The sequence below is a fragment of the Rhyacophila brunnea genome, unplaced genomic scaffold (assembly GCF_057557595.1).
Source record: "Rhyacophila brunnea isolate RB1 unplaced genomic scaffold, BYU_Rbru_1.0 scaffold_22, whole genome shotgun sequence".
Classification (NCBI taxonomy): Eukaryota; Metazoa; Arthropoda; class Insecta; order Trichoptera; family Rhyacophilidae; genus Rhyacophila; species Rhyacophila brunnea.
In genome coordinates this window covers 35,002,268-35,021,881 of record NW_028232882.1, presented here as the reverse complement: position 1 = coordinate 35,021,881, position 19,614 = coordinate 35,002,268, and the positions used below count along the sequence as shown (strand labels likewise).

The following is a 19,614-nucleotide window of genomic DNA, read 5'->3' as shown; positions in this document are numbered from 1 at the left end:
GGCGTAAAGGTAGTGGGTTCGGCCGATAACCGAACAATCGGCAGTTCGAATCCAATCGAGTGCGTTTTTTTTCTGTGAAAAAATAAATTATATGTTACATATTGTCACACGCCAAAAATACACTCTGATCTGATTTTCAAAACGCGCCTAAAGAAGTATAACTTAAAAAAAAACCCCTAACTATTAAATTTGTAAATGTTGGAAGTATTTAGATTAACTAAAAGGTAAGTAATCAAACACCCGCCTAAATTACTCGTATAAATTCAATTTAATAATGTCCAATACTCTCGTCAGTGGCGTAGTATTAATAGAGGTAGGCTGTTAAGATACGATATAAATAGTGCACACTACTACTCGTCAACCATATTTATATATTTTATATTCATTAAACTAAGACTACAAATTGCAGTAGTGTTGGTTAGTTAGTCAATCAAACTTTGCATAAAACAAGCCATAATGGATAATAATTATTAGTAGTCAAAAATATTCATATATTTATCTCAGAAATATCCAAAATTATGCCATTAAAAATATCATATACAATTTTAGATATTTTATTCTTTCTTTTTCTTTCGACCATGTCCGATCCTAATTGATCATATGGGCCTCCACAGAGTAGAGGTTTGTATTAATAGATTTTGTTTTTTACTAGAAACGGATGTCAGCCTATTAGGTCCATACCCTGACAGACACAAACTGAAAAAAAATATGTGTACTTGCCAGACCCAGGATTCGAACCTGGGCCCCACGGCGTTATAGTCCAACGCTTAAGCCACGCGGCCACCGTGGGTTTATAGATAAATCAAAACAAATAAATATTACTGACAAAGTTTAGTGTGAACTATTTATGTCAGATTTCCACAGCCTACCTCCACCCCTCGCCAATGACTCTTATTATATCTACAAATCATTGTGTTCAAATAAATCAGTTTTTTTCAATTTTCATAAATTATTGTTTCGGTAAAAATTTCGGCAATCGATAATTTTTTTCATTCAATTTTAATGTTTTTCTGCTATTTGTGATTCGGTCTAATGGTTTCTGTAAATGTTCTTTCGTACAAAAGTGTTTGAGGAAGTTGCTTATGATAAAATCGTTCTTTATTTAAATAACAAAAGCTCTGGAAAAACTACAGATAAATTGTGTTATAATTAATGATGATAACATTGATATTATTCAAACAGTGAGAGTAAACAAAACAAATAATGAATGGAATTTGTTGATATAATGATAACAGCCAACGTAATTTGTCGTCAATATGCAAGGAACTGTAAAAACAAAATTCACTTCAGGCAGCTATAAAAAATATCAAAATAAAAATTTTCATCAGTGAACCAAAAAAATTATGGGCTTTTTAACTGAAAATACTTAATCGCGACGTCGGCGTCGGGGCTGTAAGGAGCTTTGCCGATTAAAGCGAGCTTTTTCGCGAACACGTTTTGTATTTCGGGCTGTTGTAATAATGTCTAACGACTGTTTTCAGATATTAACGCAAGAAGACTGGAATGTCGTCCTTTTCAATGGAATGGAAAAAACGAGCCATTGGGCTGCCCTTTATTTCGTGGCGCTGATGACTTTCGGAAACTATGTGCTCTTTAATTTGCTCGTCGCCATTTTGGTGGAAGGATTCAGTTCTGAGGTAATTTTTATGTTAATATTAATCATCATTATCCTAACCCAGTAACAGTGTCATTATGATTTCCAGAATATAAAATGTTAGAATTCCACGATGTCAAGAATTGTTTTACCTTAACTTGTCAACTAAGACCATTACGACGGCTAGACGCATCGCAGGAAGTAGCTGTTGAGGCGAACATTTCTGGGGTGGTTAGGATATGGAGTTATTTATAATTAATGGGCGTAACACCTCCCCACCCACACTCCCCGCATTCACCCACTGAAATATGTACATGTCCGAATCGTTCCAGAAATGTTCATCTTGACAAAATGCATCCTACGGTTTGTCATTGCGTCTAGCGGTAATATGTATTATTTAAGAGAATGTTCGTAAATAAAATAATATAGGTACCTATATACTGTTTCGTAATATATTATACACATATGTTGGAATTGACGAATGTGACTTCATCCTGCACCATTGCATTGCAAATATTTTTCTAATTTATATACTTATATATTATGCTTCAGCTCATCTATTCTATACACAAGGCTACTTTCGGTGGATATCGGCGGCAATCGAAGGTAGTTTATCATATTCATGTATTGAGTTATTATAATTTTATTGTTACAATGAGTTAGCTGGCTAAACTGTCAAAACTGTCTATCTCGCTCTAAAAGTTAACACAGCCAAGAGAGGTGGTGTTAAAACATAGCACTTTTTGACAGTTCAGAGGTTTACTTATTGTAACAATTCAACGCCTCAATACATAAATATGATAAAAAAAATACCCTCGATAGCCGCCGTTAACAGCCTTGTGTATAGAATAGATGCGTTGATGTTTTACGAAAAGTTATGTATAAGTACCGATACAATAAAAATATTACATTCATAAATCTATGTACTTATTGAAGTATGAATAGAAAAAAAAACTCACTAATCTCTTAACTTTCGCGGAAAAATATGCTAAATAATTATAAAACTTTGTTTAAAATCATCAATCAAGAATATTTTATGCAATTATGTATAAAATTTATTGTGTTTTTTTTTTGTTGGTATAAGTAAAGTTTAAATAATGTTGGTACCAGGCATACAACTACAAAAAATGTGGAAACATCACTTGTTTTTTCCCGCGTTTTTTGAAAATTCTATTCATGATTACAATAATTCCTGGCAGTCATCCTCTCTCATAGACATTATAATATGGTATACACCAGTGGTTCTCACGTGAACTGTAACTGTGGCCGCACAATTGACATTGACATTTCTATGGAAACGTCTGGTGGCCGCATTCAATTTCACTTTTGTTGTGATTGAAAAAATTAAAACTAAATTTTATTGACTAAAAAAATGGATCAATTTATTGAAAGAAAAGTCCATTTAATAAAAGACATTTGAACATTTTAGTACATTTCTATTTATTTAAAAATAATGCAAATGGAAATTCTTCAATACATACACCTCTTTTTCAATGCGAGCCGCATGGCTGCTTCTATGTTTACATCTCTCAACTGGCTTCGATATTTGCAAAGAGATTGGAATCTCTTTGGATATTTGTTTTTTATGAAGTGCATTACACTGATTGATCTTTCACAGTATACAGTAGTAGGAAAAATCGACAATATTAATAAAGCAATTGTTGTCAATTCTTTGAATTGACTCGATTCTTGGTCAACGTATAACTTCGACCAAAATTTTTCAACCGTGGTATTATTAAAATGGTTTTTAAATACTTTTTCATGACTCATTTCCAATAACGCATATTTAACGATAGCCCATTTAATTTAATTAAATACTGAAAATGATGTTGGTGGCCGCAGAAAAATCCTCTGGTGGCCGCACATGAGAACCCCTGGTCTACACGAGTAACATGACCATTACAGCGAAGTTCAATTAATAAAAAATGGCAATTTTTCTTTAAAATTAATCAATTATTATTTATTTAAATTCAATAAAAAAGTGCTTCAAATAACACACCACCTTGGGTACCTACTCGATGTGCCTCGCGAAGTGTGGAGGTAGGCTGTTAACAGCCGACATATATGGTGCACATTAAACTTTGTTAGTCATACGTATTTGTTTTTATTGAACTAATACTACAATTTACAGATAGATGGTGTTGGTTAGTTTTTAAATATTAATTAAGCCCTGCCTAAACCAAACCATAATAGATAATAGTCAAAAAAATTCGCTAATGAGTATCCGGCTTAACAAAACAGATTTTTTTTACGTTTCTTTTATTCGCCGTGAGTGCGAATGGTCATAGCTTGAGAACTCACTGTACTTTATAATGAAGCAACCGTAGCCCCGTCCATCGTAGGCGCGTTCGGCGGAGCGTTGAGCGGAGCGCGCAACTCAAACGTATAACCGTATAACCAAAAAAAGACATTGTCTACGAACACTTTCACACACGGTTATACGTTTGAGTTGCGCGCGCCGCTCAACGTATGGGGCAACGTATGGTATCAACATGGGGCCATGGGGGCGGCATTATAAATCTGGTTTAGGTCGGCAATTCGCCCAGGGAAATTACTGGCTATGGTCGATTGTCACTCAATACATTTTACAACGTTTTTATTAGGTAGTATTCTTATTTGTCCAGTGATTGTTTATCCAGTACAAATCTTGCAATCGATTTTTAACTAACTTCCCGACTAGCTAGACATTTTAAACTTTTAAAATATATCAGAACACGATGCCAATGCATTTTTTTAATACTTTTAGCCATCTTTAAGTAGAATAGTCATTTCGGAAGAAATCCGTTAAAAGTAAAACACTTTTATTGGTTGCTAGGGGTCTGGGGTTCTAGCAACTAAATTATAAATATATACGTGCGTTACTATGGAAATCGATATGAAATGTCAAAATGACATTTCAGTATTCTATATTTATTCAGAATTTATTTCTATCAAGTACAAATTTTTTTGATCGTTTAAGCTAGTCAAGTCAAGTTTATATTGATTCAACAGAAAATTTAAAAACGTTGTAGGTATATAAAAAGTTCTTTTTATATTGTAATTATTTTAATTCAATCAAATTATAATCGCATTTGAATCAGGATCGAATTTATTATTATATTCGTTTGTCTCATGGTTTTTCGTGAATGTTTTCGAACGTGAATTCGAATTTCGAATGTCTTATTTACCATGTTCTAGGTTTGATTAACCATATTCTATGATCAAACATAATGAAATGGGTATATGATTAAAAAAAAAATCAGTCTTATAATACCTATGTACATTAATTTGCATTGCTATTTTCAGAGAAACGAAAGACGAGAACGGGAACAGAGGGAGTTGGCGAAGTCTAAACTGTCTGCAGAGTGCTTCTCCGATAATAACGACATGCAATACGATGAGTCGAGGTCCATCTCGGAGTCCAGCGAAAGTTTGACGCAGGTAATTAAAATAATTTGACCACATACCCAGTGACGTCCCGTGTGGGTATGCAGATTGAGCGTCGCTTGGGGGCGGCAGTTACTCGAAGGGCGGAAAATCGAGGAGAATCATTTGGAATATATATAAATAGCTACCTAATAACGAAAAAACATTTCCATTAAAAAACTCAGCTTATTGGTTTTGTCGGGTTTGTGATATCTAGTTCACTTCCGTTGCCCTTCAACGTCCATGGTGACTAGAAACGACACGTGCAGATTTGCGAATTATTACAGTCTGATATTTTGTTAGTAATGTATCCATACAACACATTTCTTAGAATCTTAGATATTGGACTCATGAAAGGATGATAAAAATACTGTATAAAAAATGGGGCGACATTTTGGCGCTGCCTAGGGGCGGCATTTTTTCTAAGGACGTCACTGCACATACACAAAAGAGAAAATAAGTATTCGACAAGGTTTGCCGTTTTTCAAACCTAATTAATAACTGACATGTAATGTTCAATTTTTCAGGTTGATGTCAAAAATCAATGGCGCTCAGCTGACGACGTCCGCAAGTCCGCCAAAGAAGGAGCATCGAAAGGCCAGCAGAACACCAACTCCAAGCACCGGCATCGCTGCGACAGGAGACGCTGCACAGAGAAAACGCAGCAGTCCAAGTGCAACATCCGCAAGGAGTCCAAGATGATGATGGCGATGCAGAGCCAAAATCAGCCGCAGCTTCCGACCATCACGACGACGGCCGCTACTCCTCAGGACTCCCCGAACACAACGCTGGAGCCGGGAGCTTCGTTTAGAGAATTCAATTATCCTGCCTGTGGCCTGTCGCATTCTTCGTTGATCGACAGTCTGGATTCGATCGATAGGAGTTCGGTAAGTACTTGGGAGCTTTTTATTATTATTGGTAAGTATTTATTAAAAAAGAGTAAGTATCTTTACAGTTTTCATTTAAATTTTAATAGTTGGTAAGTATTTAACAACGTATGATTGATACAGTCGAAAGGTTTTCAGTATACTGAATCGTGCATATATTATGACGTCACGCCTTAAAAGGAGATAGAGAGTCTAATACAGTGATGCACAAATAATAAGTACTTCATCACCAATATGCAACTATTAAATTAAAAATAATAAAATCTATGTCTCGTCTAGTACAATATATATCATTATTTTTCAATTTTGTTACTGACTGCAATTCAGTCCGGCGTCCTGACTATAGTTGGCCTTGATGTGCATTATATCACAAATGTTATATTTGGATAGTTTGTAGAGAAACCAACGAAACAGAAGACATGCTTGCAAGAGAGATGAACGTATTCTAACAGAAACATTTTGTAGGCTCTTTCCTTATTCGGAGGAAGGAAAGGAAAGGAGGAGGAAGATGGGACCGACTGATTTTGCTCGTTATAAGCGTTCTCGTTATATCAGAGAATATGTATTTTAAATGAGCGGTCACACAACACAAAATGTGGCAATTCAAACAAAAATACACAATTACAATTTTTCCCCGAAACAAGCATGGCATTCATAAACTACAAAAGAAATTGTTTATTAATGAAGGCTGGTAGGTACCTACTGACTTCACAAACCTTTGATTTTTTCAATACAGTTTCAACCATATGCCTGTATACTTTTTCAATATTGTCGGCAAAAACACCAATTAGACACTTAACTAGTGTCATAAACGTAATCTGGTCCCGGCGGTATTCTGTCCGGTCGGATTTTATTGCTTAGGGTCGAAAATGTTTTTAAACGAACGAACAGTTTAAGAAAATTTTTGACGATATTTTAACTCGGTATAACCGATAAGTAGCTCGTTATAAAAGTGAATAAATGTATGGAGAAAATCAGAATGTTTCCTCGTTACATCCGAGATCTCGCTATATCCGTGATCGTATTAACCGAGCTCGACTGTAATTCAATTACATGTAAGTACTTAAGTAGGTATATTTTCAAAAATAGGAAGAATTTTTTGCCTTTAAGCAGAACAATTTCGAAAATCCAGAGATTAATAAAAGATAATATTCTAATTATTGTGATGTATCTGTATGTTCTAGTCTGCAAGCATCCCTGGCCTGCTAAAGCCGCCAAACAGCTTCACATTGACTTTGTCTTCAGCCAAAAATGTAACGGCGTCCATAAAATCAAACGACAGAGACAAACTAAACGTAGTCGACCACACGAAACCTATCGTTGTAAACGGGCAAGAGAGGTTAATACTACCGAGGGCGGCCATATCAGGTTCAACCGAAAGACTGGAGTCGTCAAATTATGCGCCGACTCAATACGAAAAGAATATTCAGCTGTCAAAAAGTTCCCTCCAAAACGAATTGATAATGCAATCAAACAGTAACATAATTGCCACATCCGACAAGTCGAGTCTGCTCAATGAGAAGAAGCAGCCGAGTATCGCTGATGATGGCCAGTTGCAGAATGATGGTAAATGTAAGATACAAAGAGGATATAGCTGGAAGTTGACGCGGCCTAGTTTAAGAAGAAAGAATTCCAATACGAAGCACAGAAGTGGGTCTGATTCGGATGCAATTATTATTTTGAATAACGGCAGGGATCATTCTATGTGTAAGTTCATTATATATTCAAATACCAATTACGATTTTATCAATATTTGAGTCCCTTAGTTCCTAAACCCGCTAAGACGGTTTTTTTGAATTTCAAGTAAATCACGAATAACTGTTTTGTGAATTTAAGATGATTCAATTCAATTTAATTTAATTCAATTCAAATCAATTTATTTTACATATTGTGGACATTACAAATTATAAGTTTAAGACGTTCACAATATGACATGGAAACAGTATTATAAAGAAGAAAGAAAAAGAAAAGTAGTAAAAGGGATAAAAATTATGTTGATTGTTGATGCAAGTAGTGGTGACGTTTGTTTAGCGATTTAAGCGTAGGTATGGTGAAAATCATGGTTTGAATCACGACATCTGATTGGTCGGCTATGTAGAGCGGGTTTAGTACCTGTTATTTATCCTAGAGTGGATTTGGCGACTCCCGAAACAGGGCGGAATTTAATACTCGCACCTGGCCCTATTGATAGAGCATAATTTTATTGAGAAATCTCACATAGCGGGTTTGGCGACTAGCAACTCATTTCAAATAAACATTCCGTATTTTTATATATACTGTCCAAATAGTATTTATACTTGCTATTTGGTATTTGGCATGTAATTTATTTTACATTTTTTTACTTTTAAAATATTTCTTTGGTCTGCATTTTACATAAATTTCGACATTTCAACTGTCTAATTATATAATATAAAAATATAATATAAATACAATTATTGTAATATGTACTGAATGTATTATAGTACATAATAATATCCATTTATCATTGGCTTGGAAACAAATTTAAGAGCAACTGTTAAGAACTGGAATTTTCAATCGTCTGAAGACAATCTGGTTATACCAATCCAAACTCCACTGTTAAATTTAAAAAAAAATAACCCTTCTAAATATAATTTTATACTGACCAAGTATTATTAAAACTAATACTTCATGTTCATGCTTTTATAATATTATTAAGTCAGATCAAAAGTGTTTAGCTTTTAATAAAAAATACTGCTACAATTAATTTTACTAAATAAAGTTCACATCGCAGGTCCCGGCTCCACATTTCAACATGGCCTTCGCAAGAACGACTCGCTTCTGCAGTCAACGAACAGAATACAAAACGATACACAGGGCGATACCCCGAACAACAAAACCACTAAAGGAATATCACCACAGAATAGCTTTAAGGGAATATCTCCACAAAATTCCGTGAGAGAAAGGGCGTCCACGTATAGTTCAGTACCTCAGGTAAACATTAAATAATTTACCAATAAATGCTAAAATGTGATCACTAATTAATCTATGTCCATGTATCTGATACACATTGTTTCGCTATGTATTAGGGTCGTTAGTGTCCGATTGTGTCGTCTGTTCTGTCTTATGCCGCGTCAGAATATTAAAGCAACCACTCAAAAAATCAGATGTTTTCTCCAATTTATGAGTGCCATGGGTCTTCCACTGACACAGGCCTTGTTGCGTGTCGTAGAATATCAAGGGAATATGGGTCAACCCTTTTAGAAAAATATTTGACAGCCAAATCATCCAAGTCATGACCGTCAGTCATGAGATCCTGACGAAGAAGAAGAAGTAATATTCACTCCACCTAAATAATTTGTATTTTTTTGTCCTGGGTGGGTTTGGATCCGAGACCCCTCCCCCTCTTGTGTGCGTACCTGATGACCAACATGAAGATCAAATTCCTATTCAAAGACACTGTTTAAATCTAAAAATTCTTACAATAAATGTAATTTTATATAAATGGCTTCTACAGTTGCACTGGCTGCCATTCCGTTCGTAGACCTTTTAAAAGATGGAAGGCTAATTGAGAAGCACCATCAGAACCGTCTGAATAAAATATTGGGGGCCTACAACAATAATACAGAACACTTCAAAGATGTCATTTACGAACATTTATTTGTTTCATTGAGAACCTTTACCAAAAAACAGTACATATATATTATAATCTGTTAATAATAATTAATGATTTGCTTGCAGGTTGCATGGAGTGGTGGACTTCCTCCTACGCAGACGTCGCCGCCTCAAAAATCAAATCACCAATCCAATTTACAATATCCTCACCATAGAAATCTTCAACAGAGGGCAGCACATCATAGATTATCTCTAACACCAGATCTTTTGACAGGTTAGATAGTTTTAATCAAAAACTTTGATTGAATGACAAGTACAATACTATATTAATTTGCTTGAATTCTATATTTATTATGATACTTTTATTAATGATAACTGCCATTTTGGATTTGTGGCGATGCTTGGCGATTCACCCGATTTCATCCGCGTAAAGGCTTGTTTACACGGACTCAATATTAAACCTTGTATTCATTAGGGAACAAAATGTCCCTCAACATGACGCTACAATATAGTGAGGCATTTTTATGTGACGCGGGACTTTTTGCGTGTCCTCGCACCGCAAGCGAGCACATAAGCTGCCTATCAGTCCGCGTCAGATGTTGGCAAGTTTAGTGTAGACGGGTGCGCAACGTGTCGCTCAGTATGGCTCAACAAAACGATCCGTCAGACATTCAAAGATCACTTAGAATATCCACTCTTCTTTCTCTTTGTAGTAAGTAGTTCCGTACCCACTACTTCTTTCTCTTACATTTAGATAAATTATTTGTTAGAATAAATATGTACACCGCACTGACCAACACAACCTCCTCGGGTGACATTTTTGTGTCAGCTGATATGATTCCTGGTGTAAACAAGCAAAATGTTTCGTGACATTGTTCCCGAGACACCGACGTAGATGTTGAGCATCATGTCCTGCAACTTGTTGCTCCATTTGTCTCTTAGTGAATACGAGGTTTCAATCATTAGTACTCACTAGTCACGCTACTTAAAATCCTGAGTAGAGTTTACACGAGTTGACAAATAAAATTTTAATATTAGTTTCACCATTTTAAAAACAAAAAAAAAGTATACTATATACATATTTGTCACTAAACACTAGATGGGTGGTTTGGTTTGTGACAAGCTGCAAGTGCGAGTGGACATGGTGGCAGTACGTACAAATAATAGAATGGCTTTTTATTCACTCGCACTTGCATTTTTACTAATGCTTATTAATATTCGGCCTGTTTACACATGTATTAGTGCGGTATTAGTGCGGTATTAGTGCGAATAGCAAGTACTAATGATCTGTACTACACACATGTAAACAAATCCTAAGTTAAAATACCCGCAATGGCCGAGCAGCAACGTGTCAGCTTATGAAGTTGTGGGGTTTTCAATTTGTTGTTATGTATCCATAACTCCCCTCTCTACGATATCTCCCCAATGACAATAAATTGTCTTTTGTTTAATTCATCGACACCCTAAGTTACTAATTATGTACCATTGTTAAGAATATTCGATCGGTGTGATTTCGACTATTGCAATGTACCTACTCAATATTATATTATTGATCAACCCCAATTTATCCACCCTATCTCGCTGTGTTACTACACAAATATAAACCCCTGTACATGAACATAGCATCACTAATACTACTTACTTACTATTTCATATTATTTATACTATTATAAATGATTCTGATATCATTCAATTCGGACCATTCAACTTGTTCAAACTAACCTCAGCTCTGCTCACCGAGTTGTTTCACTACAGACCGAACTCTCCTGAGTTATTTCCCTTTTATTTTTACACCATGTTACTGAAAATTGAGAATTGACGAATAAACATCTCTGAAGATTAACATCCATCGAGTCTTATTACTGACATACACCTTCCACTGGACCACGTGAAGGATTGGGGCGCGTTGTTAAGGATTTCCGTTGCCGAAAAGATAACACTGTGTTTGGACTAAGAGCATGGATCTAATAGATTGAGCAAGTGACCAACATTCATTTAAGATTTTAAGGGCACCTATGACTATACATCAGGTCGTATGCATCAAATTTTAGAGTAATTTTACATTTTGGTGTTATCGAAATGCAAAATCACCTTTGTGATAAATATGTATGGGTTTATATAAAGATAAATAGCCCTTATCTTTGACTATGACTCAAGACCTAAAATTATTATGCCTTTCAATTGTTTTAGGATGTCATCCGACAACCATCGAAAACAACAACGAGAAACAACAAAACGAAATCAAAGTCCAGCCGATCCAGCAGCAATTAAACACAATGTCACCGCCAAAGTCTTCCAATATCATCATCTCAAATCTGACAGCTCCCGAGAAGCCGGACAATAGTGGGCTGAGTCCGCTGCCAAGTATTAAACAAATTAGAGACGATATCAACTCGGGACAGAACCCCGTTAACAATAATAGTAACAACAATTCCAATGTCGTTGTGAACATGAACATGGAACACAGAAATAGTGGTAATACCAAACTGAAGGAGTTATTTAAGTTCTTCGAGCCTAAAGGATGCCTTAAAGAGAGAGATGAATACTCGCTGTATGTTTTCGCAAATAATAATAGGTATGATTTTTTTCTTTTATTAAAAATGATAATGTTTATTAACATAATAATTTGTTTCCTAAACCCTATTAAGCCCAAATGCAGAGATTTTAACTTAAGCTAACCTTCACTAAAGACTAATAAGACATGGTTGTTAATGTGGATACTAAGCGTGTCCGGAAATTTGTACATATACAGTTCGCCGTATCACACTTCACCGTGAAATTTTGTATCGGAAATATATGGTTGTATATTAAGAGCATACTTCAGTGAAACGGTAAATAATTTTCAACTATAGATGCGACGAAATTTCGGACGCGCTGGCAATCGGAGAGCGAATGTCGAGCTGTGAATACGTCAATTTGTTTTTTGATGGCGACGGGGGAATTAATTCTTAAATCATGTAAAGATGATTAAAAAACGTCACGCATGTACTCAAAAAAGAAAATATGTCAATGAATATATTATTAGTATTACTAATATAACAATAAACATAACATTAAATGGACGCATGTTGAATTTTTATGACAAATTATGTTTTGTTCCGTACGCGTCGTTTGCACAATCTGCGCGTCGCGTAGTCACGATCTTTTTAGATCATGCCTCAGCTGAAGTATAGCCTTAAGCCCAAATGCAGAGATTTTAACTAGAGCTAACCTTAACGAAAGGATAGATATGGTTGTTGATGCGGATACTAAGTGTGTCCGAAAATTTGTTCTTATGCAGTTCGCCGTATCACACTTCACCGTGAAATGTTATAACAGAAATATATGGTTGTATATTAAAGACCGTTCAACCTATTTGGGTCGTATAGTACTGAGATAAAATTCATGTCTAAATAAAACACAGTTCTTGTCGGTTTACGGGAAGCCAGTGGCAAACAAATTTTGAAAATAGCCGATATACTGGATTATTTATTAGGTTAGGTTTTCATTCTTTAATGTTCATATTAAATCTACTAAAATTGGAGACCGTATAGTATACGGTTATCTCTTTCCGATAAGAAAGCTCACGGCGAACTGTGTTACGGTGAAATGTAATATGTACATTTTTTTTTTTTGATTCATAGTGGAACTGCATTTATTGTTGTTTGATATAAGAAAATGCAATTTTTTTTTAAATGATAGAAATTCCACAAGATTTTTTGTGTCGTTTAATTGGTAACCATAGGAAAATTAATATTCCGGAGTCATCATATTGAAATATGCTAGTTTATATTCACCATCTTTGGCCTGTTTTGATATTTTATTATATTGTAGATATGACAAATGCGACTTTTGTGATAACCTACGTATGTATATTGTGAATATTTTGGTTTCGGTACAAGTCAACCTCGTTTTCAAAATGGCCAATGTATGTATAAAAATACAACATTTGGTACCGATCGTTTTGGCAGAAATCAATATACAGTATAACCTCGTTTTTACGTGCCCGGAATTCACGTTTTCCCGGCAATGGCGTGTATTTTTTTCAGTCCCGAAGTATTTCAGTACATTTAATACCCGCATTTACGTTTTTCTTTCCCGCGATTTACGTTGGAAATATTCAAAATATGCGTGTTACGCGCGCTTGACAATGATTGGGTCGTGACATTCGAACGATTTTTCAATAAAAATTTTAATTGAATGTTGTTTTTTAATAAAACGTTATTTTTTTAGAAACATAAAATTTAAATGTTCTTTTTTTCAATACCCCCATTTTACATTTTCCCTCCAATTAGGTTTTTTTTTCTAGTCCCTTAAAAAACGTAAAATAGGGGTTATACTGTATATATATAAATAGTCAAAGAGGCACTGAGCGAGAAAAAGCCATGCAATATTATTGATGTAAGTACAGTTGACAATAGTAACCAAAACAATAATCGTACTAGCCCTGCCTAATTCCTGCGCTAGAAGAAATCGCATTTGCACATGATCAGGGTTAAATCATTGTTCCACTAAAGTTATTATTGATAAAACAATATCACACGTTCAACTACAAATTCAAGTTTCAGGGGTTTGAACTGTATCGATGATGGATTTCCAGTCAAGTCAGTTCTAAATATTGTCAAAATACCAATTCAAAATTGTAGAATGATATTGGTTTCTCACTATTATAATGGGTTCGACACAAGGCCCACTATAGTCAGGCCATGACACACAACTGTAAACTTTGTTGGTAGAGCGATCTTACAAGCTTTGAATGCAATATGGTAAATTGTTTGTAGAAAATGATGATTATTGCATATCGAAATCAATGGTAAATAATTTGAACAAAATATGGAATCATATTGCATTCGATGATAATTAATACTTAGCACTACCATCATAATTCGCAATTCAGTGCCACGACTTAAATATAATTTCTAATGGATTCAATTCTACTATGTAAACACCAGTTCAATCAGTTATGAGTATCTTATACATTACGTTATCTTCCATTTCAGGTTTCGGAGGTTATGTTACTGGATAGTTGAACGAAAGTGGTTTGATAATGTGATTCTTCTTTTCATCGCTCTCAACTGCATAACTCTTGCAATGGAGCGACCCAATATTCCACCCACCAGCACCGAGAGAGCATTCCTTGCTACTGCCAACTACGTCTTCACTGGAGTCTTTGCCTTGGAAATGTTTGTCAAGGTAAGAAAACCTAAATAATCACTCGTGAAAATAAGGAACAATAGCTATTCTTTACTTTAATTAATAGAGTCATGAGGGGCTTAAAACTCAAGGGATGCAAGTGACAACTAAGTAAAATATATTAAGTTAAAGGCAATTTTCATATCACTTCATACATACATAATGTTAAAAATATACATACAAAATACTGCTCTCAGCATAATTAGAATTTCCATTAGAGCATAAAGTAGAAAATTGCAATATATCATATGAATTAAGTAACATTTAATTCCGAGCAATAGTTTCTAACTCCACAATCTCGCTGTGTATGAAGGGAGTTGTTATATTTTCATAGCAACATTTATAATTTGAAATATTTGAAAAACTCAACCACCAATGCTTTGCAGGCAGCATTGTTGTTTGTGTAGGATGCAGGAGCTTACAAAGGAAAATTGCAAAATATGTTAAAAGATAAATATCTTGAAGATAAAAGTAATGACTAATTGCTGTGAAGAACTAAGAACTGAGAAGAGTGGATATAGCTATGGGTAGAGTTGGGTATTTCCCGAGAAAATCTCAATCTCGAGATTCGGGATTTCGAACGTTTTGTGTTTTCTGTCCACTTTTTCCATATAGAAAATCGTTTTTTCAATTAATATTTGGTAATGAAGAAATCCCGAATCCCGAGAAAAGATTCTCGAGATCCGGGATTTCCCGAAATGTTAAAAATTTCAATTCTTGAGAATTCCCGTCGGGAAATTCCCGAAACCCAACTCTAGCTATGGGGAAGCCTTCATCCAACAGTGGATTGACTCCACTATCCCGCCAATGATAACCAATTTCAATCTTTTAGTCTGATGTGTATTTCTTGATCGTTTATGCACTTGTACCTCTCTAACTCTCCGCCATAATTATTATTAACTTTTTAATTCACTCAATTGCTACGTCTCTTAAACATAAAATATGGTTTCCATAGCCCGTGTTCAAGAAGCCATTTCTGAGACCACTTTCATTGAAATACATTGATCTTTCAGGTTGTGGCAGCTGGTATGTTCTACGGTCCTGACGCCTACTTCACATCAGGCTGGAACATCATGGACGGTTCCCTCGTCATCATCTCAATCATTGATCTCCTCATGTCACTCTTATCAGAGTCAAGTCCTAGAATATTTGGAATACTAAGGGTAAACTATATAATTTACTTTAAAAAACACTAATTTTATTGTATTGTTTATCTACACTCATCAACTACCATGCGACAGTGGCGAAGAGTGGTAGGTTATAAAAGGCAACTGAAAACAATGCTAGGTTACTCAAAATTTTACTATTTTAAAATAGATATTTTAAAGCCACGGGATCAAACCTCAGCCGACACCACGGCTCCTTTGACCGTTTCGTCCACCAAGCTATTGGAGGTGTGCAAAGCACGCGAAAAATAAATACATATGTAATACACTTTCAAGCATCATGATGGAGACAGATGACAGGTGACATTACCTTTCCAAGATCAGTTACATCATTCTGTTGTGTCTTGAACAGCTAGCTTCATGATTGTATATAAGTACACAAGTAGTTTTCACTAGGGATTACAATACCGGTATTTCAAAACCGGTATTCCAGTATTTATCAATACCGAAATATCGGTTTTAAAAATCCAAAATACCAAATTTTTCGGTATTAAGAAACGACACTCGTTTACGTTTTTGACGATGAATTTAATGTTATTTCTTCATTAATTTATACTGTATTACCTATTCAATTGAGTGTATAAGTTATGTGCTGATAAAATGCAAAATATTACTGAATCCAACATAGGTGATATCACAATAAAACACAATTCATTAAATATACTCATTTATAAAATTGTCTCGATAAATTAACCTACTGATATTATTTCCAAATAAAAAGCATCCGTGACGAATGTTCAATTATTCTATAATAACATTATTGATGATTGTACAAGTTTTGAATTGAAGCTTTTCCTGCAGCCGCACTTATTTACACTTAACCCAATGCTTACGGGCCGCACAAAATTGTGTTTTTGCTAATTACTTTTCAAATGCAAATTAACACGTTAATTACAAAATTAATTAAAAGGGCCCGTAAGCATTGTGTAATGAACTTTTTGAGATATATTCAAATTATTTGTAAAAATCACCAAACTCTACAATATTGTGATTAAAACCTACATATTTTTACATGTCACAATAATAAATGTAGATAGGTACCTAGGTTTTATCTATAAAATAATGTTTTAAAGAAATTGTAATGGCTATATTTACTGATAAGTAGGTATTTATGTTTTAACGAATACCGGTTTTCGATAAGAAATACCAAAAAACCAGTAGTGATATTTTCATTCGGTATTGCAATTCCTAGTTTTCACATCTATTAAATAGGTTACGTAGAAAATAAAATAATCAAATTCAAATATATCATATTGATCAATCAAACATGTACACGTAAATATAATGAACATGCACGAATCAATTTTTCGTACTTTCAGGTTTTTAGGTTATTAAGATCATTGCGGCCACTGAGGGTGATCAACAGGGCTCCTGGTCTCAAGCTAGTCGTGCAAACACTCCTCTCTTCTTTGAGGCCCATCGGAAACATTGTCCTCATTTGCTGCACATTCTTCATCATCTTTGGAATACTCGGAGTTCAGGTAATAGTAAAATAATCAATTTCAACCAAAAACGTTGTAAAAAAGGTGAATATCTGAAAGTGAAGCTGATAATAATGCTACTAATGTCTCATTTAGATGAGTCGCTGCGGATGATCATCTGCAGTGGATTGAATCCAGGTATTCACTTTTTGTTTACACGTGTCACCGAGAGTGAAATACTCAATTCATTACAAAATGGCATCAAATGTAATTGTGGTTCATATTGGAATTCAAACAATTATTTGTGATTGTTTGTTATATGAATGCAGAAATGTCATCGAGAGAAAGAGGAATAGGAAAAAGAGGCATTGGAGAAAACCATGGGTAATGCGACGTAACGTAACATATTCTTTCATTAGGTATTATTATATTTTAGATGAACAATCATGTAAAATCGCAAATAACAGTACCCACATAAGTAAATATCGAAAGCAAGAATGTTACCAGCAGACTACAATAACAGCGCGACCTACCCCGCCCCACCGTCCATTCGGTGGTGACGTGTTGAAAAAAACATTTTAATAATAAATGTACCATTAGTGCAGGGGTAGTCAACTTTTTTATACCTACCACCCACTTTAGTATCTCTGTTAGTGGTAAAAAAATTTAACCGCCCACCGATTCCACAGTAATGGTGATTTGTAAAGTAGGGAAGTAACTTTACTTTATAAAATTTTACCGTTTGACAGCCACCGAACTTTTGTGTGCAAAAGTAACCTAATAAAATCTTCATTATCGTTCTGGCAAAGCTGTCGAAACACTCTATCATTTTTTAAATTGGATCTGATCTTGTTTACGGCTCGAATTATTGTAGTTAATGATGAATGGAGACTCGTACTTAGATATTTTCCTACAAGATGTTGTCTGTGCACAACACAATGGATACATAAAACATTTGACACTTGAGGTGTCTAATTACAAAAAGCGACAAGTCCACAATTCAATATTTTCGGGAAACAACGTTTTTATGTTTCAAGCTTCAATTATTTGTTTTAACGTGAGATTATTTTTTCCGTCGTATTCTATGTCGAAATTAGAACCATATTGCAATTTGTTTCAGCCGATAAACTCTTAAATGTAATAAATATAGACAAAATAAAATTGGACCTAGCGCTATTTGTATCTCACTTTTTAATTTACTCCGCATAAGGCACATATTTCCGTGGCACTGTCATGAGTTTACCAGATGCTGCAGTATGGGAGACGCCCTTTTCAATATTGAACGTTCCCTTATTGGTTGACTTAAACACGCGCGAAATCAACCAAGCTTTGAATAATATGAAACACGGACTTGGCGCTTTTTGTAATAAATCGAAACTTAAAATATTTTTTTTCGTAGGGTTATGTCGCGTTTTGGAATTTATAGATCAAAACATATTGTGTAAAATTATACAAAGAATACATGCATATTTTTTTCTCGATTTTGACCAAATGTGGACTTATCGATTTTTAGAATTAGACGCCTCACTTCTTCCTTCAAATAAGCAACAAATCCACGATAGAGACCTACCATTAATGGTGATCCATCAGTTGCGCATGCAACAATATTATTCAAATGAATATTATTTTTTGTAAAGTATGATTAAACAGTATTACATATAGATAATACTCTTGTATCTGTAATGAGATTTATTGCGAACAGCATTTCTTCTCGTAATGTATTGTTTTCGACAAAATAACGTACATATGCCACCAATAAAGCATTAATATCTGCAATGGTAGACTCGTCCAATTGCATGGGAAATCAATTATGGAAACCCCTACCGCCCACCATGAAAGCTGGAACACCCTCTAGTGGGCGGTAGGGACCAGGTTGACTACTCCTGATCTAGTGTGTAGTATGTTTTAAAAGATTCTTTTACTTGTCCTCCCATTAAAAATGTGCATCAAAATATGTTATTCAATTTATGTTTGTACGAGTGTTAGGCCGAGGCCACACAGGTAGATGCGTCGCTTGGTGCTTAGTGCTATGCTACGAGCTAGGTAACATATCCCAGCGAACGGACACATACTATACTATCGCAATGGCCACACTGCACGCTTCGCACCTCGCTACATGATTATTAGTCACCTAGTGAGTCTACCAGCGAACAAACATGTTGGTTAATTTTATTTTGTCGCCAAGTGATTTTGCAAGACGGAGGAAATTTTAATTTAAATTTAAAAAAAAATGCCCAACAATAAGTCTAATGTTTCCTGGTTCATCCTCAAATAACTAAAAATCTTTTCATCGTATTTCCGAAATTCTTTGTAGAGAAGTTGAGAGTGCTTCTAGATGAATTGACATTATGCACCCAACAAGTTTGAATTTGAGACTTTCAAAATTTTAAACTTAA

At 34.9% G+C, this 19,614-nt stretch overlaps 1 protein-coding gene across 1 annotated transcript in view; it reads left to right on the top strand.

Moving 5' to 3' along the window:
• LOC147070499 (voltage-dependent T-type calcium channel subunit alpha-1G-like) overlaps nt 1-19,614 on the top strand; it is a 630,303-nt gene that overhangs the window by 597,738 nt on the left and 12,951 nt on the right. The window contains exons 18-27 of the mRNA XM_085949528.1: nt 1,482-1,637; nt 4,880-5,014; nt 5,527-5,886; nt 7,071-7,593; nt 8,639-8,838; nt 9,586-9,733; nt 11,650-12,034; nt 14,439-14,631; nt 15,645-15,794; nt 17,117-17,278. Coding sequence (XP_085805654.1) covers nt 1,482-1,637; nt 4,880-5,014; nt 5,527-5,886; nt 7,071-7,593; nt 8,639-8,838; nt 9,586-9,733; nt 11,650-12,034; nt 14,439-14,631; nt 15,645-15,794; nt 17,117-17,278 — 2,412 coding nt within the window. The remainder of the gene's footprint in view (nt 1-1,481; nt 1,638-4,879; nt 5,015-5,526; nt 5,887-7,070; nt 7,594-8,638; nt 8,839-9,585; nt 9,734-11,649; nt 12,035-14,438; nt 14,632-15,644; nt 15,795-17,116; nt 17,279-19,614) is intronic.